The 17,747-nt window shown below is 42.1% G+C and overlaps 1 protein-coding gene across 1 annotated transcript in view; it reads right to left on the bottom strand.

Annotated features, from left to right (window-relative positions):
• Positions 1-17,747, bottom strand: part of Atp10a (ATPase phospholipid transporting 10A (putative)) — a 99,532-nt gene that overhangs the window by 1,040 nt on the left and 80,745 nt on the right. Inside the window, exons 15-21 of the mRNA XM_029479570.1 lie at positions 13,274-13,598; positions 10,899-10,975; positions 7,353-7,478; positions 2,531-2,731; positions 826-906; positions 629-733; positions 18-205 (exon numbers count right to left, since the gene is read on the bottom strand). Of these exons, the coding sequence (XP_029335430.1) occupies positions 18-205; positions 629-733; positions 826-906; positions 2,531-2,731; positions 7,353-7,478; positions 10,899-10,975; positions 13,274-13,598 (1,103 nt within the window). The remainder of the gene's footprint in view (positions 1-17; positions 206-628; positions 734-825; positions 907-2,530; positions 2,732-7,352; positions 7,479-10,898; positions 10,976-13,273; positions 13,599-17,747) is intronic.

Raw genomic sequence — 17,747 nt, 5'->3', positions numbered from 1 at the left:
CCAACTCAGCTACTCACCTGGGCAACAATGCAGCAATAGGTGCGATGAGACAAGTCAAGTAGAACAGAGGGTCACCCAGTAATGTCTGCATGGTCCAGTAAGGGTTAGATGGAGGGTAGCATGTGGCACAGGAAGTGTTGTAGATCAGAGCCACGGAGAAAAACAAAAAGGTACTGAAACCACAGGCTAACCAGTTGAGCCAGGTCTAAAAGGAACCAGAGAGAAAGGGCATTTACTTCACATTAAGAGTAGCAACAGTATGAGCAACATGAGTTTATTAGGGATGGTTAAGGGTGTGCCTTCCTGGTCTTAGCGAAGATTCTTGCCATTGCTGGCCAGTGGGCCTTAGTGGAGCAGCCTGGGACAGGATCATGAGGGCAAGAGGAAAGGGCTAGGCAAAAGCAGAGCAGTGAAGGAGACAAGAAGGCAGGCAGATAAACAGCTGCTCAGGACAGTCGTTGGTGGGTCTCTCAAAGCTAGGCCAGCAACTTTGAGTGTGTGTTATTTTCCTTTTATCACATAGGTAGGGCAGCTTTGTAGCCTTCTATATGTGCAAAACACCTGCTGGGAAGGACATGTCCCATAATACCAGTCCCTTGTGGAGTGTGGCCTTGCCCCTGGCTCTCACCCATGTTTTGGTTTCAATACCCAGGTGCAGCAGGAAGGTGAACAGTGCTATTGCTGTGACAGGGGTCCCCCAGGTAAAGACATCCACATTGGAGTCATAGTAGGCCTGAAAGACAGAAAGCAAAATGGCTAAGTTCTGTGTGACTGTAGGTTCCTAGAAGCAGCTGAGGAGAAAACCTATGCTGGGTTCCTACTTACCAGGTAGGGAATGAAAAAGCATACCAGGCTTTGGAAGGCAGCATCCACCATGTTTAACCAGAATGCTCGTGGTCTGTATTCCTGAGACACAGAGACAAGGAGGGATTAGAGAGAAGGGCTTGTCTCCTCCAAGCATGGGATACCCTAAGTACCCCAAGCCCTGGAAGACAATTTTTGTTTCAGGAGCCAAGGAGAGCAAGGCTCCAACATTGTGGATGAGAAACCAAAAACAGGCAGAGCCAGAGCTGCAGGTATCTGGGTGACTGGGAACCTTTGAACCAAGAACATGAGCCCTTTAGGTATAGGTCAGCAGAGTTATGAATTTCAGAAGTTGGGGGAGGGGGGAGTAGGGGGAATTAGGCAGGAGAGGACAGAAGGATAGAAATGATGTCAGTACAGTCAGTACTCATGAAATTCCCAGAAAAAAAAAAAAAGAAAAACCAAAACCAAAACCAGACATTGCTCACTATGGAACTTCTCATCAGGAAAGGATATCTAAAATATTGATCCTGCTGCCCAGTCTGCACCACCTCCTGATATGCTCCCACCCCAATCTGGGCCCTCCTTCCACTTTGAAAAGGTTTTATGATGAATAATTTGAAAGACTCTTAACAATTAGCCTTAAAATTTTAGTGATTTTTAGAACTGTCTATTTTTTTTTATGCATAGTGTTTGCACCTGTATATGTACAGGATGTGTATCACTGCCCAAAACAGTAAGTATTCTTAACCACCAAGCCAACTCTCCAACCTCTCAGGATGTTGGTGGAACTGTTTGGGAATGATTGGGAGGTATGCTCTTGGCGGGTATGCCTGCCTGCCTGCTGCCATGCTCCTCACCATGTTGTCTGTAGACTCACCCTCTGAAACCCGAAGTCTCCAATAAAGTCTTTTAAAAAGTTGCTTTGGTCATAGTGTTTTGTCACAGCAATAGAGAAGTAACTAAAATACTGACATAGCGGGGGATGGGATAGGGGGTTTGTGGAGGGGAAACGGTGAAAGAGGATAACATTTGAAATGTAAATAAATAAAATATCCAATAAAAAATGAAGCTTGCTTAAAACAAAACAAATACACACACAAAAACAAACAAAACAACATAAAATAAAAAACCAGACATAGGTATTACATTTTAACTATGCCAAGCACACATTACCACCTGTGACCAAGGCAGATTTGCTAAAGATTTTTCTGGAGAAAGCTGAGGTGGAGACTGTTTTTACTCCACGTACTTGAATGTATTTGCTTTCATGAATGCAATAGCATTTGGGGGAGGTGATGGAAGCTTCAGGAAGTGACACTTAGTAGGAGGTCCTTAGGTCACTATGGCCATGCTGCTAAGTGGATGATGAGGTCCTGCTTGCTTCCTCTTTGTTTCCTGGTTCCTGACATGAGCAGTTTGCTCCAATATGTGTTTCTCACCATTGCCCTGATGATTAGGCACTGTCACCAGAAGCACAATTGGAATTGCCCTATGCTAGATTGCAGCTGCCAGAACCCTCTGTGCAAACAATCTTTGTCTCTTCTAAGTGTTTTTGTTATAGCAATGCAAAAGCTAACACAATGTATTACAGGGCCTAGCAGACAGCATCCCTTCTACAATTTCCATTTTTTCCCAGGGGTGTCTATTAGTAGATATTTGGGGGAATTTTACTTTCTGGAAGGTTAAGAGGAGAATGGAGGGCTCGGAGACACAGGGAGCTTACCTCCATGTTTTGGCCACTCTTGTAAAGCTGTGGCTTTCTCAGTAACATGTCAGCTGGAACATCTTTATCCAGCACCCCAGTCACCAGCTGGGGAAGTGATGAGAAGAGCAGATTAAAGAAAATCAGATACCACTGATCAATCATGGCCGATGCAGAAAAGCCACAGTAAAACTGGAACCAAAACAAGAGACCCACAAACATCTGCAAGAGAGAACAAAGGCATTTAGAACAGTTTTTGTTTGTCAGTTTCTTTATTAGTTTTATTTTGTTTTTGCTGTCCCTACTGAGACTCATCTAAAGGACCCAAGATCCTTGTAGAGATTTGCTGTAGGTTAAGTGGCTAGGCAGTGATTTCTTCCCAAAAGGCAGCCCTAAGTTCCAGCCTTGTTGTAGCCTGCCTCATACCCTCTTCTACCACAACCTCCTGTCTTCAAGAGACTTGAAACAGGAATTTAAAATTCCTAGGAACATCTTAGGGAGCGATGAGATTTTTGTGCCAGAGGAGTGGAGATGATCAACATTAAACAATCAAGGTGTGACAGGGGCTTATAATGGGTCACTTTTCAAGGGGGCCTGTGGCTTGTTCCTTGGGGCCTTCATTTTCCTTTCTTCCCAAACAACTACCCTAGGATAGATCTCTGAGTCCATGTCCTCTTGTTTTCCCATTTTCTTTGTGTTTTCTTTTCTCCTCCTTTATTTGGGAGTCGGGGAGGCAAGGTTTAACTATGTGGCCCAGACTAGCTCTGAATTCACGATCCTCCCATTTTTACTTTCCTTTTGAAAAACAACAGTGAAAAATTATCAACTGCTCCCATAAGAGGAAGGCACACACACACATGCAAGGCCAAGACACAGATGTTATGAAGCAGAGAGCCTGAATAGCCTGCTCAGCAGTGCTGCGGGTTAGGTAGATCTTTCTACTTTCACTGGATCAGGTTGTCAGTGGCTGGGCTGCATTTACTACATGGGGAGCATGGCAATCTAATGACAGATATAAAACACTGTGGTCCAGCTCTTAAGTGTCTCCCATAGACCCCTAAGTTAAAGCTTTTTTTTCCCTCCCAGATCGCAGAGCTATTTGGAGTAGTGGTAGACAAAACAGGTGGGCCTAGTGAAGGGAAGTCAGTGAGGGCATGTCATTAAACAGAATACTGGAAACCCAGTTCCCTCTGCCTCTCTGAGAACCATGGGGTAAGCATCTTTATTCCCATCATGATGTGCTGCCTCACCATAAACCCATAGGAAACAGGGCCGAGTGTCTATGGGCAGAAACCTCTAACACCTTCAGCCAAAATAAAAACTGTTTCCTTTATAACTTATTTATTTCACTTATTATAGTATAGTGATACAAACCCAACATATATTTTCAGACTCACTATGTAATCTGGCATAGATCATATCACCCTCTCTACTTCAGTTTCCCTGTCCATGATATGGCCATACCAATGAGACCTACATGGGGCTGGAGGAGGGGGATGTTGAGAATTAAAGGATCTGATACCTTTAAAGTACTCATTAGATCTCTGGTATACTGTAGCTCTTGTCAGAGGCATACTCTTCCTAGCTTAATGTCTTCATTTCCTTCTTTGAGGCTCAAACTCAAAGTCCTCTTAACATTTACAGAAATGAGATATGAAAACACTTTATCAGAGTATGAGTAATACATCCAACTTGTTCAAACACATATGGATCTTGGCTTAAGGTGCAGGGAACCAGTCTCCAAAAGAGATGTGATAGAGTAGATGAATCTTCCACTGAGCCCAGTGAGGGTTCTGGGCTACAGCTCTTCATGGCTGTTGAAAGCGTTACTTTATGTCTCTAGCTCTTGGCAGAGTTACTTTACCTGTCTCTGGGCTTTAGTATCTAGCCTAGAAAATTGCTTCTGAGGATCAGAAGAAATGCTAGTCCATGTGGGTGGAAGCGATGACTAAATCCCCCAAGTACTGTTTTAATCTATGACTTAAGTTTCCTAATATGCAACCTTCCCCCCTTCACACCAACCACTGACAGTCTTGGGCTTTTCATTGATTTTTCCCCCCTGCCTTCCGCCCACAGCTCACTCTTGCTCACCCGCCGTGGGCTCAGCCTTATGAGTCATAGTAAAGCAAATGGAGTCAAAGGGAACAGGAAGAAAAATACTCAGATAATTAAGAGCCCCCTCTCATTGTACCAAAGAGCTTTATTCCCAAAGCTCAGTTACTATGGAAACTGTTCTTCTCTGCTCTTTATTGGAAAGGCCAATTTATTCTTAAAATTAATGACTCTCTCCTGTGAGGACTGATTACCCTTGAACTCCTCATGTGGATAAATGTTCTTAACAAAGCCCTGCATCTTACATGAAGGAAAACAGGCTAATTCTCCTCCCTGTGTTCTCCAACAAAGGCAGGCTTAACAGGGTGAGCAGAAGGAGAGTGTACACACCCCAGGCTGCCACTTTGGCCTCTATTTACCTCCAAAACGTTGGAAAGCTTACAGTATGCTATTCTCACTACCTTGTCAAGTTGGCAAACCTGAATTGGGAATGACAGAGATAAGCTAGCTTAATTCCTAGTTTTGTTTTGGGGAGAATAAAAGAAATTATAACCCAAAGGTGTCAAACAGACATGGTCTACAACTTATGAGGCCTCAATTTAGTTTTTTTTTCAAGTTTTTGATGTAGGGTGAAAGCAATATGCATTCACCCAAATTTTGAATTTTGAGTTGGTTCTTTGCCTGGGCTTTATTCTCTCATAAAATGATGGATAGTGATTTTGAGCCAAAGCTCCCAGCTGTCTGCAAGGTAACAATGTTGCAGGGTGCTGTGCCACAACTCTATGATAGCAGATGATCTAGGTGGACTGAATGTGTTTTCCATTTGTGATATTTTCAACTTGTAATGGGTTGTTATCAAGACAACAAAACCCTACTATCAGTTGAGAAGCAATGTGCTTAAGTTGCCACTAAAAAGACTGAAGTAAATGAGGCTGTATTCCATTCTGGCCTACTCCACAGAGGCCAGTCACTTCTTCAGAGGGAGCTGGGAAACTCTAGGCTCTGGGTATCTGAGGCCTCACCATGCTGGCAATTCAATACTGGCTTACAAAGAATGGAGACATGAACTCACAAGGTCAGAAACAGTGCAACTTCTTCTTTTTTTTTTTTTTTTTTTGGATGTGGTCCCAGGCAGAGCTTAATCTGATTTAATTTCTAAATCTACTCAATTAGCCATATCTTGATTGGTTCTGAGCATCTTGTATTCATTTGTTAGAAGACATTTTGGTAATCAGGCCAGTGGGTGGGAGAGGTTAGGAAAGAAAATGTGTCAGCTTCCAGAATGAACCATTAAGAATACAAAAGAGCTGTACTGACAAAGGCTTAGAGTTAGCAGGAAGGTTTTCATTAGAAGTCATCTATAAGATGGAAAACAGGGTCCCCAATGGAGGTGACAGAGAAAGTACCCAAGGAGCTGAAGGGGTCTGCAACCCTATAGGTGAAACAACAATATGAACTAACCAGTACCCCCCAGAGCTAGTGTCTCTACCTGCATATGTAGCAGAAGATGGCCTAGTCAGCCATCACTGGGAAGAGAGGCCCCTTGGTATTGCAAACTTTATATGCCCCAGTACAGAGGAATGCCAGGGCCAAGAAGTGGGAGTGGGTGAGTAGGGGAGTAGGGCGGGGGGGAGGGGTTATAGGGAACTTTTGGGATAGCATTTGAAATGTATATAAAGAAAATATCTAATAAAAATAAATATTAATAAAAATCTAAAAATAAAATATATTTAACCAAAAAATTTTTTTTAAACCTTTTAACTTATTTTACTCTTTTTCAGAAGAGGACAAGATATTTTGATACTGGAGTTCTGGTACCTAGACAGTGAGATTTCTGGAACAAGTTTAGATTCTCATTTATCCCAAGAGTTTAGTTTGTCTCTTTGTTGGTTCACTTAGCCTCAAGCTGCTAGAGGCAGAGGCAAGAGAGCAGCAGTCTAACACCCTCTCAGGAGAATGTCTAGAAATCTTACAAATGAGTCAGAGTTCTGTGATGGTCCTGTGTGCCATCCTGCAAGCCTATGGAGTATGAAGGAACTAGGATTAAACATGAGGGACCATGTGGGAGAGATCAGGAAGGGCTTCGAAATAAAAGCCCCTAAAAAGACACAAACATTCACAGCACATCTATCCTAGGAGGAGTCTTCCCTTAATGGAGCTACCTATTAAAGCTAGCCAGAAAAGTATCTATCTACTCTTAGCACAGAAAGATGTGCAAGCCCCCTTTTTTACTAGGTTCAAGGGCACACTTGGGGGCCTTGTACAAGGCCTGGTGTGTGTGTGTCTCTGATAGACACCATTCAATGCCTGAACTACATAACAAGATTAAGTAATTTTCTGGTTGCAGGTCCACTGAATACTCTTCTCTTTAACCTTCCTGGTCTACAGCAGAGAAATCAGTTTCCTTCTGTGGCCATGCCTGTGAAACACTCCTACAAAACACATGCAGAGAGGCTGAATACTCGAGAGCAGAATTAGATGTCAGGTAGGGACACAGACTTAGCAACCTCCTATCTATTAAATCACTTGGAAACTGCTGGCTTTGTCATTATGCTACTTTACAAAGTCATATATGAACAGTCCTGTCTGCCTGCTTATTAGAACTTTCCCCCTTAAAAAATGCAGCTGTTTTCATTTCCCATGAGCTAGTCTTCAAATATTACAGGGTACAAGGGTAAGGCTAAGATCACAGACAAACCCAAAACAATGGGGCAGACAGAAGACTCTTGATGATTTATGAAGGCAGCAATCCTACAAATTGTACAATTCAAGACCCATGTCAAATACGTACTGTGTTTTTGTAGAAGAAATACAGCACCATATTGGCCAGTCTGGAGTAGCACCAGTGTCCATGGACGATTAAAAGTCTCTCCAGGTATCGGAATCTTGGCACTGCAAAGTCACTTGCCATCACAGCCTTGAAAAGGAAAGTAATTCTCATCACACTGATGCCCCACTTGGCATGGAACAAAAGCAAGACAAAGAAAATAGGAGAGGAAACAAAAAATCCAGCCTAACACAGTACTAAGTGTGGCTTTGTCTTATTAAGTCCTCCAATTAAACAGAAAAATCATTCAATAATCCCTGTTGCTCATGAATGGCACTTTCTAGAACTATTTAAAGCCACAAATACTAGATATATGATTAATGAGTTTATACAGGCTTCATTTTTTTTCTCTTCTAATGTTGTTTTCTAACAAGCCACAAAACATAGAGATGTATGGAGTCCCCCCACCCCCCAATCCCACCTTTCTCCAATGCCAATGGTACTTTTCTCTATACTATAGCCACATTTCAAAGATGAACTAAAGCTAACCCACCAGTGGGTATCAGACAGACAGACATCAAGACATCCTCAGAGTTGTACTTTGGACACCTTTTCCAAGAGAATAAATGGTCTATGGAATAACAAGATAAAGAAGATCTCTACATGTTTGGCACTCATGCACTTTGTTCACAAAAATCACCCTCTTGGGTGCTGGTGTATGCAGACAGGGAGCGTATGGGTATGAAGGGCAGGTATTGTGGAGGTCTACTCTCAGCCCTTCCCTTCCCCTCCTGCTGTCTTCAACACTATTCACTCATGAATTGAGAGTCCATATTTGATTTTCTTTTGTCTCCTCACAATGCCCACACAACACCATGAATATGGAGAAGCTCAAGAAATATTTGTTGAATGAATGAAAGGAAAAATTCAGGAGGGATTTCTCAGAGTTGCTAGTTTTCTCTATTTCCCCTAAGGAAAGACTAATGAGAATACTTGTCAATCCCATATGCAAAGAAGACCTACAAAGAAATGTTTTATATGAAAGACCTTGATGGTAAATACTTAGTGAGGAGACTTATCTGTTACCTCTGTTCCTAGGCTTGTTGCAAATACGTAATTCCCCATCCATAAGACTTGTGAATTGAGTCTTATGAGCAGTGTTGGAAACAGTTGGGCCAGTAAGTCAGGTAGCGTTGAGCAAGCAAATTTCTAGGTAGGGTGTGGCTGAATACTTTTGTATGTACTTCAAGTGACATGTAATAAAGGATGTATTATGCAAGATGGGCACACGTCTTCTGCCCTGTTGCTAGTATGTTATTCCAGTAAGTGAGAGACCACTATCTTGAGCTTTTCTTGTTATATATGGGTATGAAAAATCTAGGCTGAGTCTCTATGGAGAAGTCAGACTAGGTCACCAGTCCAGTCACTGTGGGACAGCCACCTCAGGTCAGGAGCTGGAATGGACAACAGAGCTTCTATGCCTGAGATGCTCAGTCTCGGTGAACTCTTCTGGCCACCATATTGTATAAAAGGCTGAAGTCAAGCTCTGACAGAGGCAGACATGAAGTCAACACAGCTTCTACCACCTCAGCTCTAGCAGAACAGGTGGGAAAGCCAACAGCATTGGTATAGGCTATGTCTACCAAGGAACAGGTACTGTGTCTTGGCTGGATTTGTAGTGGGTAAGAAAGGAGAAGGCTAGAGAGACAAGCGAGCATCGTCAGGAATCTGCAGCATGTGAAGATGTTTCTAAAGACAGTCCTAAAGTCTACCCTGTGGCCTATTAATCTATTTGGCTTTCAGCCCTTGGAATCCAACCTGGAGTCACTATGTGTGCTAGGTAAGCTCCCCGCTCCTGAGCTGTGTCCTCTTGTCTTTCCAATGACAGTCCCCCTTTTTGTGAGTTTCTAAACTTACTCCACTAAGGACAGTAATATGTCTGATGGTGTCTGCTTCTAAGTCTGTGTCAGGCAATAATGAAGGTGCACTGAGTTTTGAAAGAATGAATACTAGGGTAAATGACTGAAGAATCACAGAGCATCTGAAGCATTTGGGACAGAAATGCATGTTCCATTAAGCATGTAAGTTAGATTTCATTTTTGTGGAACAGAATCTGAGGACACAAACAAGTGTGGATGTAAAACATTCAGTAAAAATGTATTGAAAATGTAGAGTGTTCTCTCTAAACAACACAGCATAACTACTATTTATATACTGTTTCACTACACTGAGTACAAGAAATCATCTAGGGATGATTCCAAGTATATAGATGGGTGTGTGCAGGGTTTATGCAAATGTAACAGTTTATGTGGGAGACTAATGCATCTGTGAACTTTGATGTTAAAGCAGCTCCTCAGATAGTGAGAGGCAACTGTACTGTACTTCCAGGCCTACCATCTGACTGCTCTTTAATACAAAGCCAGAAAATTGTTTTCTGCACAACTTTATGTATAGTGAGTTTTCTATAAATCATCTCTGATTGAATAAGTGATCTAACCTGTGAATAAATGGAGATAAAAACTATGATTTTAAAAACTCAGTGAATAAATTGTTCCTTACAATCTTTACCAAGCACGGAGCACAGGGTCCCCATTGAAGGAGCTAGAGAAAGTACCCAAGGAGCTGAAGGGGTTTGCAGCCCCCTAGGAGAGACAACAAGATGAACTAACCAGTGCCCCCTGTGCTCCCAGGGACTAAACCACCAACCAAAGAATACACATGGTGGGACTCATGGCTCCAGCCGCATATGTAGCAGAGGATGGCCTCAATGGGAGGTCATCAATGGGAGGAGAGGCCCTTGATCCTGTGAGGGTTCTATAGCCCAATAGAGGGGAATGCCAGGGCCAGGAAGTGGGCATTGGTGGGTTGGTGAGCAGGGGGAAGTGGGAAGGGGCAAGGGGTTTTCAGAGGTGATACCAGAAAAGGGGATAACATTTGAAATGTAAATAAAGAAAATATCTAATAAAAAAACCTTTACCAAGCATACATACATATCATATACATACACATACACATACACATATACATATACACATACACATATACATATACAGCTCAAACTTGCTCAGATGTTAAAAGTTGATACAGTGCTATCTCCAGAAGCTGTACAATTTAAATTAACTGGTGCATTCAAATTCTGGAACATTTAGAACTGAAACAGAGACAAATGAAAAGCACAGATGGAACTTCCATGGGAGTTAGGGTGACTACCTTCCATCTTCAGAGGGATTTTGGGTTTGAACAGTGTCATGAGGCAAGTTTTACAGAGTATAGACACTGATGAGCAATAGTAAACATAATGCCTTCAGAGATAAGCTAGGGGAGGCTATGACTCACCTTGCCTCTTGGAGTCAGAGTTTCCCAAAATATCCTTGGGTTTCCACACATGGCTCATTCATAGAATTACAATATTTCTTAGCTTCTACTAGCTTAGCAGAAGGTGAGCACTGGCCCATACTGAATGCAGATCCTTTACCTTAATAAGAGGCCAGAGACAGACTGGGAAAACTTGTGCTATAATGGGATAAGAGGGTGATTTGGTCCTACAGGACAGCCCAAATGGTCTTTTACCTGCATGCCCTCCTGGCCTGAGATCCCAACACCTACATCTGCCACCTGGATCATGCTGACATCATTGGCCCCATCACCTGAAAACAACACAGTCAGGAATAATCATTGATTTTGAAATTCACAGAAGCACATGGACACATTGACGTCTTGGCTCCTGCTTGACTGAGTTCTGTGGAAAAGACTGGGGAAAGGGAAGAAGAACAACTTCCTGGGAAAACTGAGGTAACAAATCAGAATTAGGCATAGTATATGGAATTGCCAATCACATCAAGCTGTCCCAGTAATCAGCTAGAATTTAGCCATCATCTTATTCAGTGGGCTCTATTCTGTCAGGATACACATAGAAAAGGTCCTTGATGTGATGTCTGGCACAATAAGAGAAGCCAACATCATCATCATCATCATCACTGTTGCAGTGACTCAACTCTGGGCATCAGGACCTCTCCAACTCATAGTTGCTTTAGCAATTTTCTTATTACATCAAGCAGGTTGAATTCTGTTCAGCATTTTATGCACACTGTGAATTAACTAAGATATGCTTTTGGGTTCTTTGAGGCATAGCAAAGAAAACTCCCATTTGTTCCATCAAGTTGTTGACTGAGGAATATTAAAACAAGAAGTCAGAGACCTGGACATCTTTTGGATGTAAGACACAGACATAGCCATTATAATTTAGACAATTGTGGCCATTCTTAGAATTAGACTCAGAATAACCCAAGGCAAAGCAGATATGCCAAGCTGTAAAAATAAAAGTCCATGACACACAAATGTCAAGGCAACTCATGATGTGGCTATATGTTGACCCTTTAATTTCTGCCTTTCCTTAGTATTAGAAATCAAACCTAGAGTTTTCACAAGTGTTATGCCACTGGCCTATGTACCAAGTCCTTTCTTCACTTATTTTGAGACAGGGTCTCATTGAGTTTGTCATAATAGTTTTGAACTTACTATGTACTCTTAAGGGTGGTCCTAAGTGTAATCCTTTTGTCTCAATCATTTTCATAGTTGAATTACCAAGGCATGACATAGGTCAGGATTAGGGTGTCTTTTCCTTGTGAGTTTATTTTTCTTTATTGGGCTAAGCTCAACATGGATGATTAATTAGTAGTATTTGTTGAATTAAAAGTATGGGGACAACGGGATTCTCTCTAGCTTCCCATAAAGGCCCTTTCAAAATAATTACAATGCACAATGGGGCTCTCTAAATCTAAATAGTAGGTTCTTAAGTCTGGGGCACATGGTCCAAAAAAGATGTGATGTTCTAATAGGAAAGTAGCTTCTCTTTCCCTGGAGGAGATGCTACCTTCCCTCAGCTTAAGGCAGGGAAGTCATGGTAGACACTTTGGTCATGTATCCTGAGCATGCACCCTTTTGTCCATCTGTGTACTTGCCTTAGTGGATACTACTGATCTCTATAACCCTTAGAGTGTTCAGACTATGGCTACTAAGTTCTCATAGTTAACACTGGATTATTCCTAGTAGATAAAGTACACAGGTGATACAGGGTAATATACACACTTTCTACAAATTATACTATAAATACATGTGTCTCACTAGTTGGTAAAGATATCTTTATCACTGAGTCTACTGGTTCCAGAAATGGGTCATATTTATAATGGTGTTATGATAGTTACTGCCTTCCTAGTTCTCACCAGGAAGTGGCTAAGCCTGTGCAGGAGACTATAGGCAATTTAGAAATGGGGAGAGATGCTCCCTAAGGGTATGCTAAGTGACCTCTACCCTGTCATTGAAGAGTTCCCCAGCCAAGAGTACCCGCAAAGAAAAATAATGTTAGATATAATCCTTAAATGATCTAAAACTGTGCTGTCTTGAAATGGATGTGTGTGCCATTTTGGATGTATTTAATGAGACGCTCATCTCAGAACAGTACACAAAATTCAGCTGAGAAGAGTCACTGGGGCTTTTGGATGGTGCAGTCTGAGTTCTTAGAACATCATAAAGCCTTGACGCCAAGATGCATGTAATATCTCAACGCCTTTTAAAAGGGCCTCTGCTCAGTCAAAATATGCTAACATAGGACACCACTATGGCTGGATTGTGTAGAACAATTGTTATCTAAAGTCTTGTCTTTGAAGATTTTGTCTACACTCCAGCCTGTCTTCTTAAATTAGCAATTGCTGATCTTATAATACTACACTACATGTGTCTGCTACCACCCACATCTTGTGGCTCTTTGATGTATGCTTTATGTCTGGAATGCTCTACTTTACCACGCTGGGCATAATATTGTAAATGGAACAGGTGAACAGGCTTTTCTTACTTCATAGTTCTAGATGGAACAGAATCAGAAATTTGGGTCACATTGAGAGGGAGTGGCTAAGTAAGACAGCGGCAGGGTCAGCCTAAGTACTTGCCTATGGCCAAGGTCATGGCCTTGAGCTTGCTTCTGACAAGCTTCACCACCATGCTCTTCTGCAAAGGGGTCGATCGGCAGCAGAGGACTGAGCGACACTGCTTGGCAAGGAAAAGAAATTTGTCCTCCAGGCTTTTCTCGAGGGCATAGGCCAGACTTCTTCCATCAATCACAAGGCTTGGGCTGGGGCTGGCGTCAGCGGATGTGGAGACTGGGTTGAAAGAGAACCCCACACTCAAGTTGCTTTCAGAGTTCTGAAGGGTACTTCTAGGGTTTCTGGATTGCACATAACTGAGGCACTGGTCCAGCAGGGCTGCACATGCTTCCTGAAATTGACACACAACCAGTTTCAGTTGGGTCATGTCACTGATCCTGGTTATCTGCAACACCCCCAGCTGAAGTCCTTCTCAGGCACTGGGCTCATGGCTCTTTAAACCTCCAGAAAAGGAACTGCAGCTAGAGAGAATGACTTCCTGCGGAGGAGAGAAACTCAGCTTCCACTGGATTATACTTTATTGACTCTGCTGGTGAGCTGAAGTTGAAATGGAGCATGTTCACCTTCATAGGTGTGGCTGCATTACTGCTATACCGTACATGATTAGGCTGAAGGTTCAACCTGTTTGCCTTTAGGTTCTCTAGGGCTTTTACCTAAACCTTCCTGCCTCATACTGCGCCATCAACAGTGGTACACAAAGTCCTTTCTAAGCCCTTGCTGGATCAGCTTGCCTATCTAGTCCAATTACTGTGTTTTTCAATTATCCATGCCCTTCCCAAATTGGAGCTGAGTTCCAAAACAAACGAAAACTTGGATATTAATATACTTTGGGGACACGAGCCAGAGACCAAAGAGATTGCTCATTTCCAGGAACAAACACACCATGGAGAAGTTTAAAAGGCTCCTATCCTCATGAAGACAGACAACCCACTGGCCTAAGGCCTAGTTCCTTACAGCACACTGTGGACATCAAGCTGTGGCCAATCAATACTTACTGAAAGTGGTTACATGCAGAAACTATTAAATCTGAAAAGAGATGGCCAGTACCCTTGGGAAGACTTGGAGAAGATAGGCCTTTGGACATGACCACTGCCTGTCACAGATAGGGAATACACAGACTTGTGACTAGAGATAGAATCCTCTGCTAGAGGACATTCTGGTAACCTGGGAAAACTTAAGAAGAATGTGGATATAGAAAGCCATGAGGTTGTTGAATTTATTACAAAGCACCAACATAGCTAGTTCTCTGTTAGATGAACCAGGCTCACCTCATCCAGTTTCAACCCTGATGCAGCTGTTGTACCTGGCCAGGTGCACAGAGCAGCAACTCATGAACTCTGAAAGGAAATAGTAGCATTTGGATAGGGAAAGGAGATGATCACAATAAGGACACCAAAGGGTTGCAAATGTTTCATTTTACCCTAGAAGCCTCTGGCATAGTCCAAGAGACTGAGAAATCGAAAGTGGTTACCTAAAAACAGCAGCTCTGGAAGAAACTCTGGGCTCTGGCTGTAGGTGGAAGAAAAAGCACTCCCAATGCTCAGAGAAGATGCAGGAAATTCTCTCTCTCTCTCTCTGTCTCTCTGTCTCTCTTTTCTTTTTTTTTGTTTTCTCCTAATCCTCATCATATGGGTTTTGCTATACTGGCAGCAAACAGAGCCATCTAGAAATAAAGACTCCAAGGGCATGGAACCTGCCTCTTCTCTCAGGTGCTATGGTGTCAAGACAGCAGTATAATGACTGTCTTTATGTCCTACCATTATAGGCAGGTGGGGTTTGGGAGGAAAAAGAAGAATCAGAAGGAGGTAAAATACACCCAGGTTTTTTCACCAGAGAACATTAAAGGGAACTCATGGAAACCTAGAAAATCCTGGAAAGAGAGTAAAGGGAGACACTGTAGCTGGCCCTATAATGCTATTTATGAATTCATGGGTTCCCTATATGCTGTGCACACATAGGTATAATCCTGAGGGGACAGTAACACTCTGAGAATGACACTCTGGTACAGTCCCTACCCCTACTCCAAACTGACTTTCTAAGGGAAAAATATGTACATTCAAAGATGGGCACTGGAAGCACACAAAGGCTGAGCAAATGACCCATCCAGAGTCTGCGCAGAGCCTGAAGTACAAATCCAAAAGGACAGATCACCTGTTTTCAAAACTCCATGCTCCATAAGAATTAAAAAGGTCCGCGAAGGGTGAGAGTCATAACATAATTGACATAAGTCACATGACAAAGGTTCAGTGTCACAAGAACTAAAAAATCCCAGCTCCAGTGAAAAAGCACAGTGAACAGAAGGTGACCCTGACACTAGCATAATCTGACAGGAACATAAAAGCAGCCATCATAGAAAAGCTCCAGGCCAGCATTAGCATTTTGAAAATCAATAGCAAAACAGTTTGGGGGGAAAGATTGTGAGCAATACACAGAAAAAAAAACATATAGAAATGTGAGTATAATCCTAAATAATTTATGTAGAATCTCTGCCTTCGAGGAGGTAGACTGCAGCACCACACTCCTTAAGTGCAAATTCACATGGACTTATTTCCAAAGAGTTCAGTATAGAAAAGAGGTGGGGGTGGGGAGTTGCATTCTTTGCAAAATGGATACAAGTAGCAAATACTAGGGCATCATGAACATGTAGGCATGATTATACAATGTGATTAAATAACGATACATCATGCCATTCACTCAGAATTCACAGCTTCATTGTAATCACAATAAAACCATCAGGTAAATCTAACGATCAAATCAGTCTATAAAGAATTTTATCAGCCCTCTTCAAACTGCCAAGGACAGGAAAGACAAAGATAGCCTTAGAAACTGTCACAGCCAGGGACATTCAAGAGAGCTTTGACAAACAGATGTAATATGAAGTCCTAAAATAGAACCGAGGTGCCAAGTAAGACAATCTACCATAGCACGAGCTTTAGTTAGAGCATGTGTTAATATGTGTTTGTGGGTCTAACAAATGTGCTATGCTACAGTGAGATGCTTATTGGGGGAAACTGGATGTGATATGGGAATGCCCCATAGGTTTTTCCAAACATTTTTGTAAGTCTAAAATCATTCTATATATGGAATTTATTTTCTAAAATCCTCACAATATAGGCTTAGTAGAAAAGAGGCAATAATAGATAAGAGTCATAGAGCTCAAAACACAAACACACCATGCTCAAACTGCTTAAAACAAGAGGCAAAGAAGTAAGTCGCAATAGTACCAATTCAGAAACATTGATTATTACACAGCAAGGGTTCAAGGACTGTGCTGATTTCATTTGAAACCACATGTCTGGAAAGAAGTGGAATATGTTTAGTATGCTGAATGGAAATAATTGCCATTTCAGTCTTCAATTCAAAGGGAAGACTTGGTTCCAGAAGGAAGGTGTAGTTAAGCTACTTCCTGAGGAAAACAATAATATTTGTTGTCAGTAGGCTTGCCCTCTACTGATTTCTTCAGGCACAAAGGAAGTAGTAAGCCAAGGAAACTCAGGAAGTCCTGTCCCCTGACCCTTAAGACACAAGAATTGAACCATTCTATTTGTCAACTGAATGGCTCGGACTTTGGAGAAGAGAGCACCCGAGTCCACAAAATGGAAACCAATATACACTATTCTTTTTTGTTATTGAAAAGCTAATGAAATGAAATATTAATCAGGTTGGACTCAAACTAGGAGTCAGTAAGAGAAAGATGAAAAGACATCCTAAAAACTTAAAAATGAAACAAAATACTGTGCAAAAATCCACAGACATAAAAGAAAATGGAAAATATTTATAAGAAACATCATGAGCTGTATGTACCTGAAAACACACTTCAAAATTGTGAGGTGCAGACAAATAGTGCTGAGTCAAACAGTTGGAATGTAGATCTTATACTAGAAAAGAAAAATGTTTGAGCACAGGAAATAAAAACAAAGAAGCACGAGAAGAGAAGGAGGTTAATGAAGAAGAAAAGGAAGAGGAAGAGGATGAAGGAAAAAGCTCAGATTGTTATAAATAAAACTTCAAATACAACAAATTGACATGAAAAGAAAAAGACACCAAGGTAATGCAAACCTCGTTCTTGAAGAGTCAATATAATTGATAGACTGGCATCAAAAGTAATCAAAGAACAGACACAAAATACCAATGTCATAAATAACAGAGGGAGTATCACGAAAGACCCACAAACGTCAAGATAGCAAGGAGAGACTGTCAACATGTGGCTCTCAGAGACAGGGTCCTAAGGACTGGACAACTGATGATCTGAGTGTAGAACTTTGATGGAATCCATGAATCTCCACAGAGGCTGTCATGGCCTGGAGCTTCTGTAAAGAAGGCAGAGGAGAAGCAGAAACCGGCCTGAGTAGGGCCACAGGCCTCATCCTGCCGGATCAGCGCCAGGGTAGCGGGAGCGCAGGGTTGCCTGACACCCACCAGCTACCCACGACCCCCGCCTCAGGATTTTGGGACTGCTGGTGAGTGGAACACAGCTTCT

This window comes from Mus caroli, chromosome 7 (genome assembly GCF_900094665.2).
Source record: "Mus caroli chromosome 7, CAROLI_EIJ_v1.1, whole genome shotgun sequence".
Lineage (NCBI taxonomy): Eukaryota > Metazoa > Chordata > Mammalia > Rodentia > Muridae > Mus > Mus caroli.
Note: the sequence above shows the minus strand (reverse complement) of the source record. Positions and strands in the feature narration are given on the sequence as shown.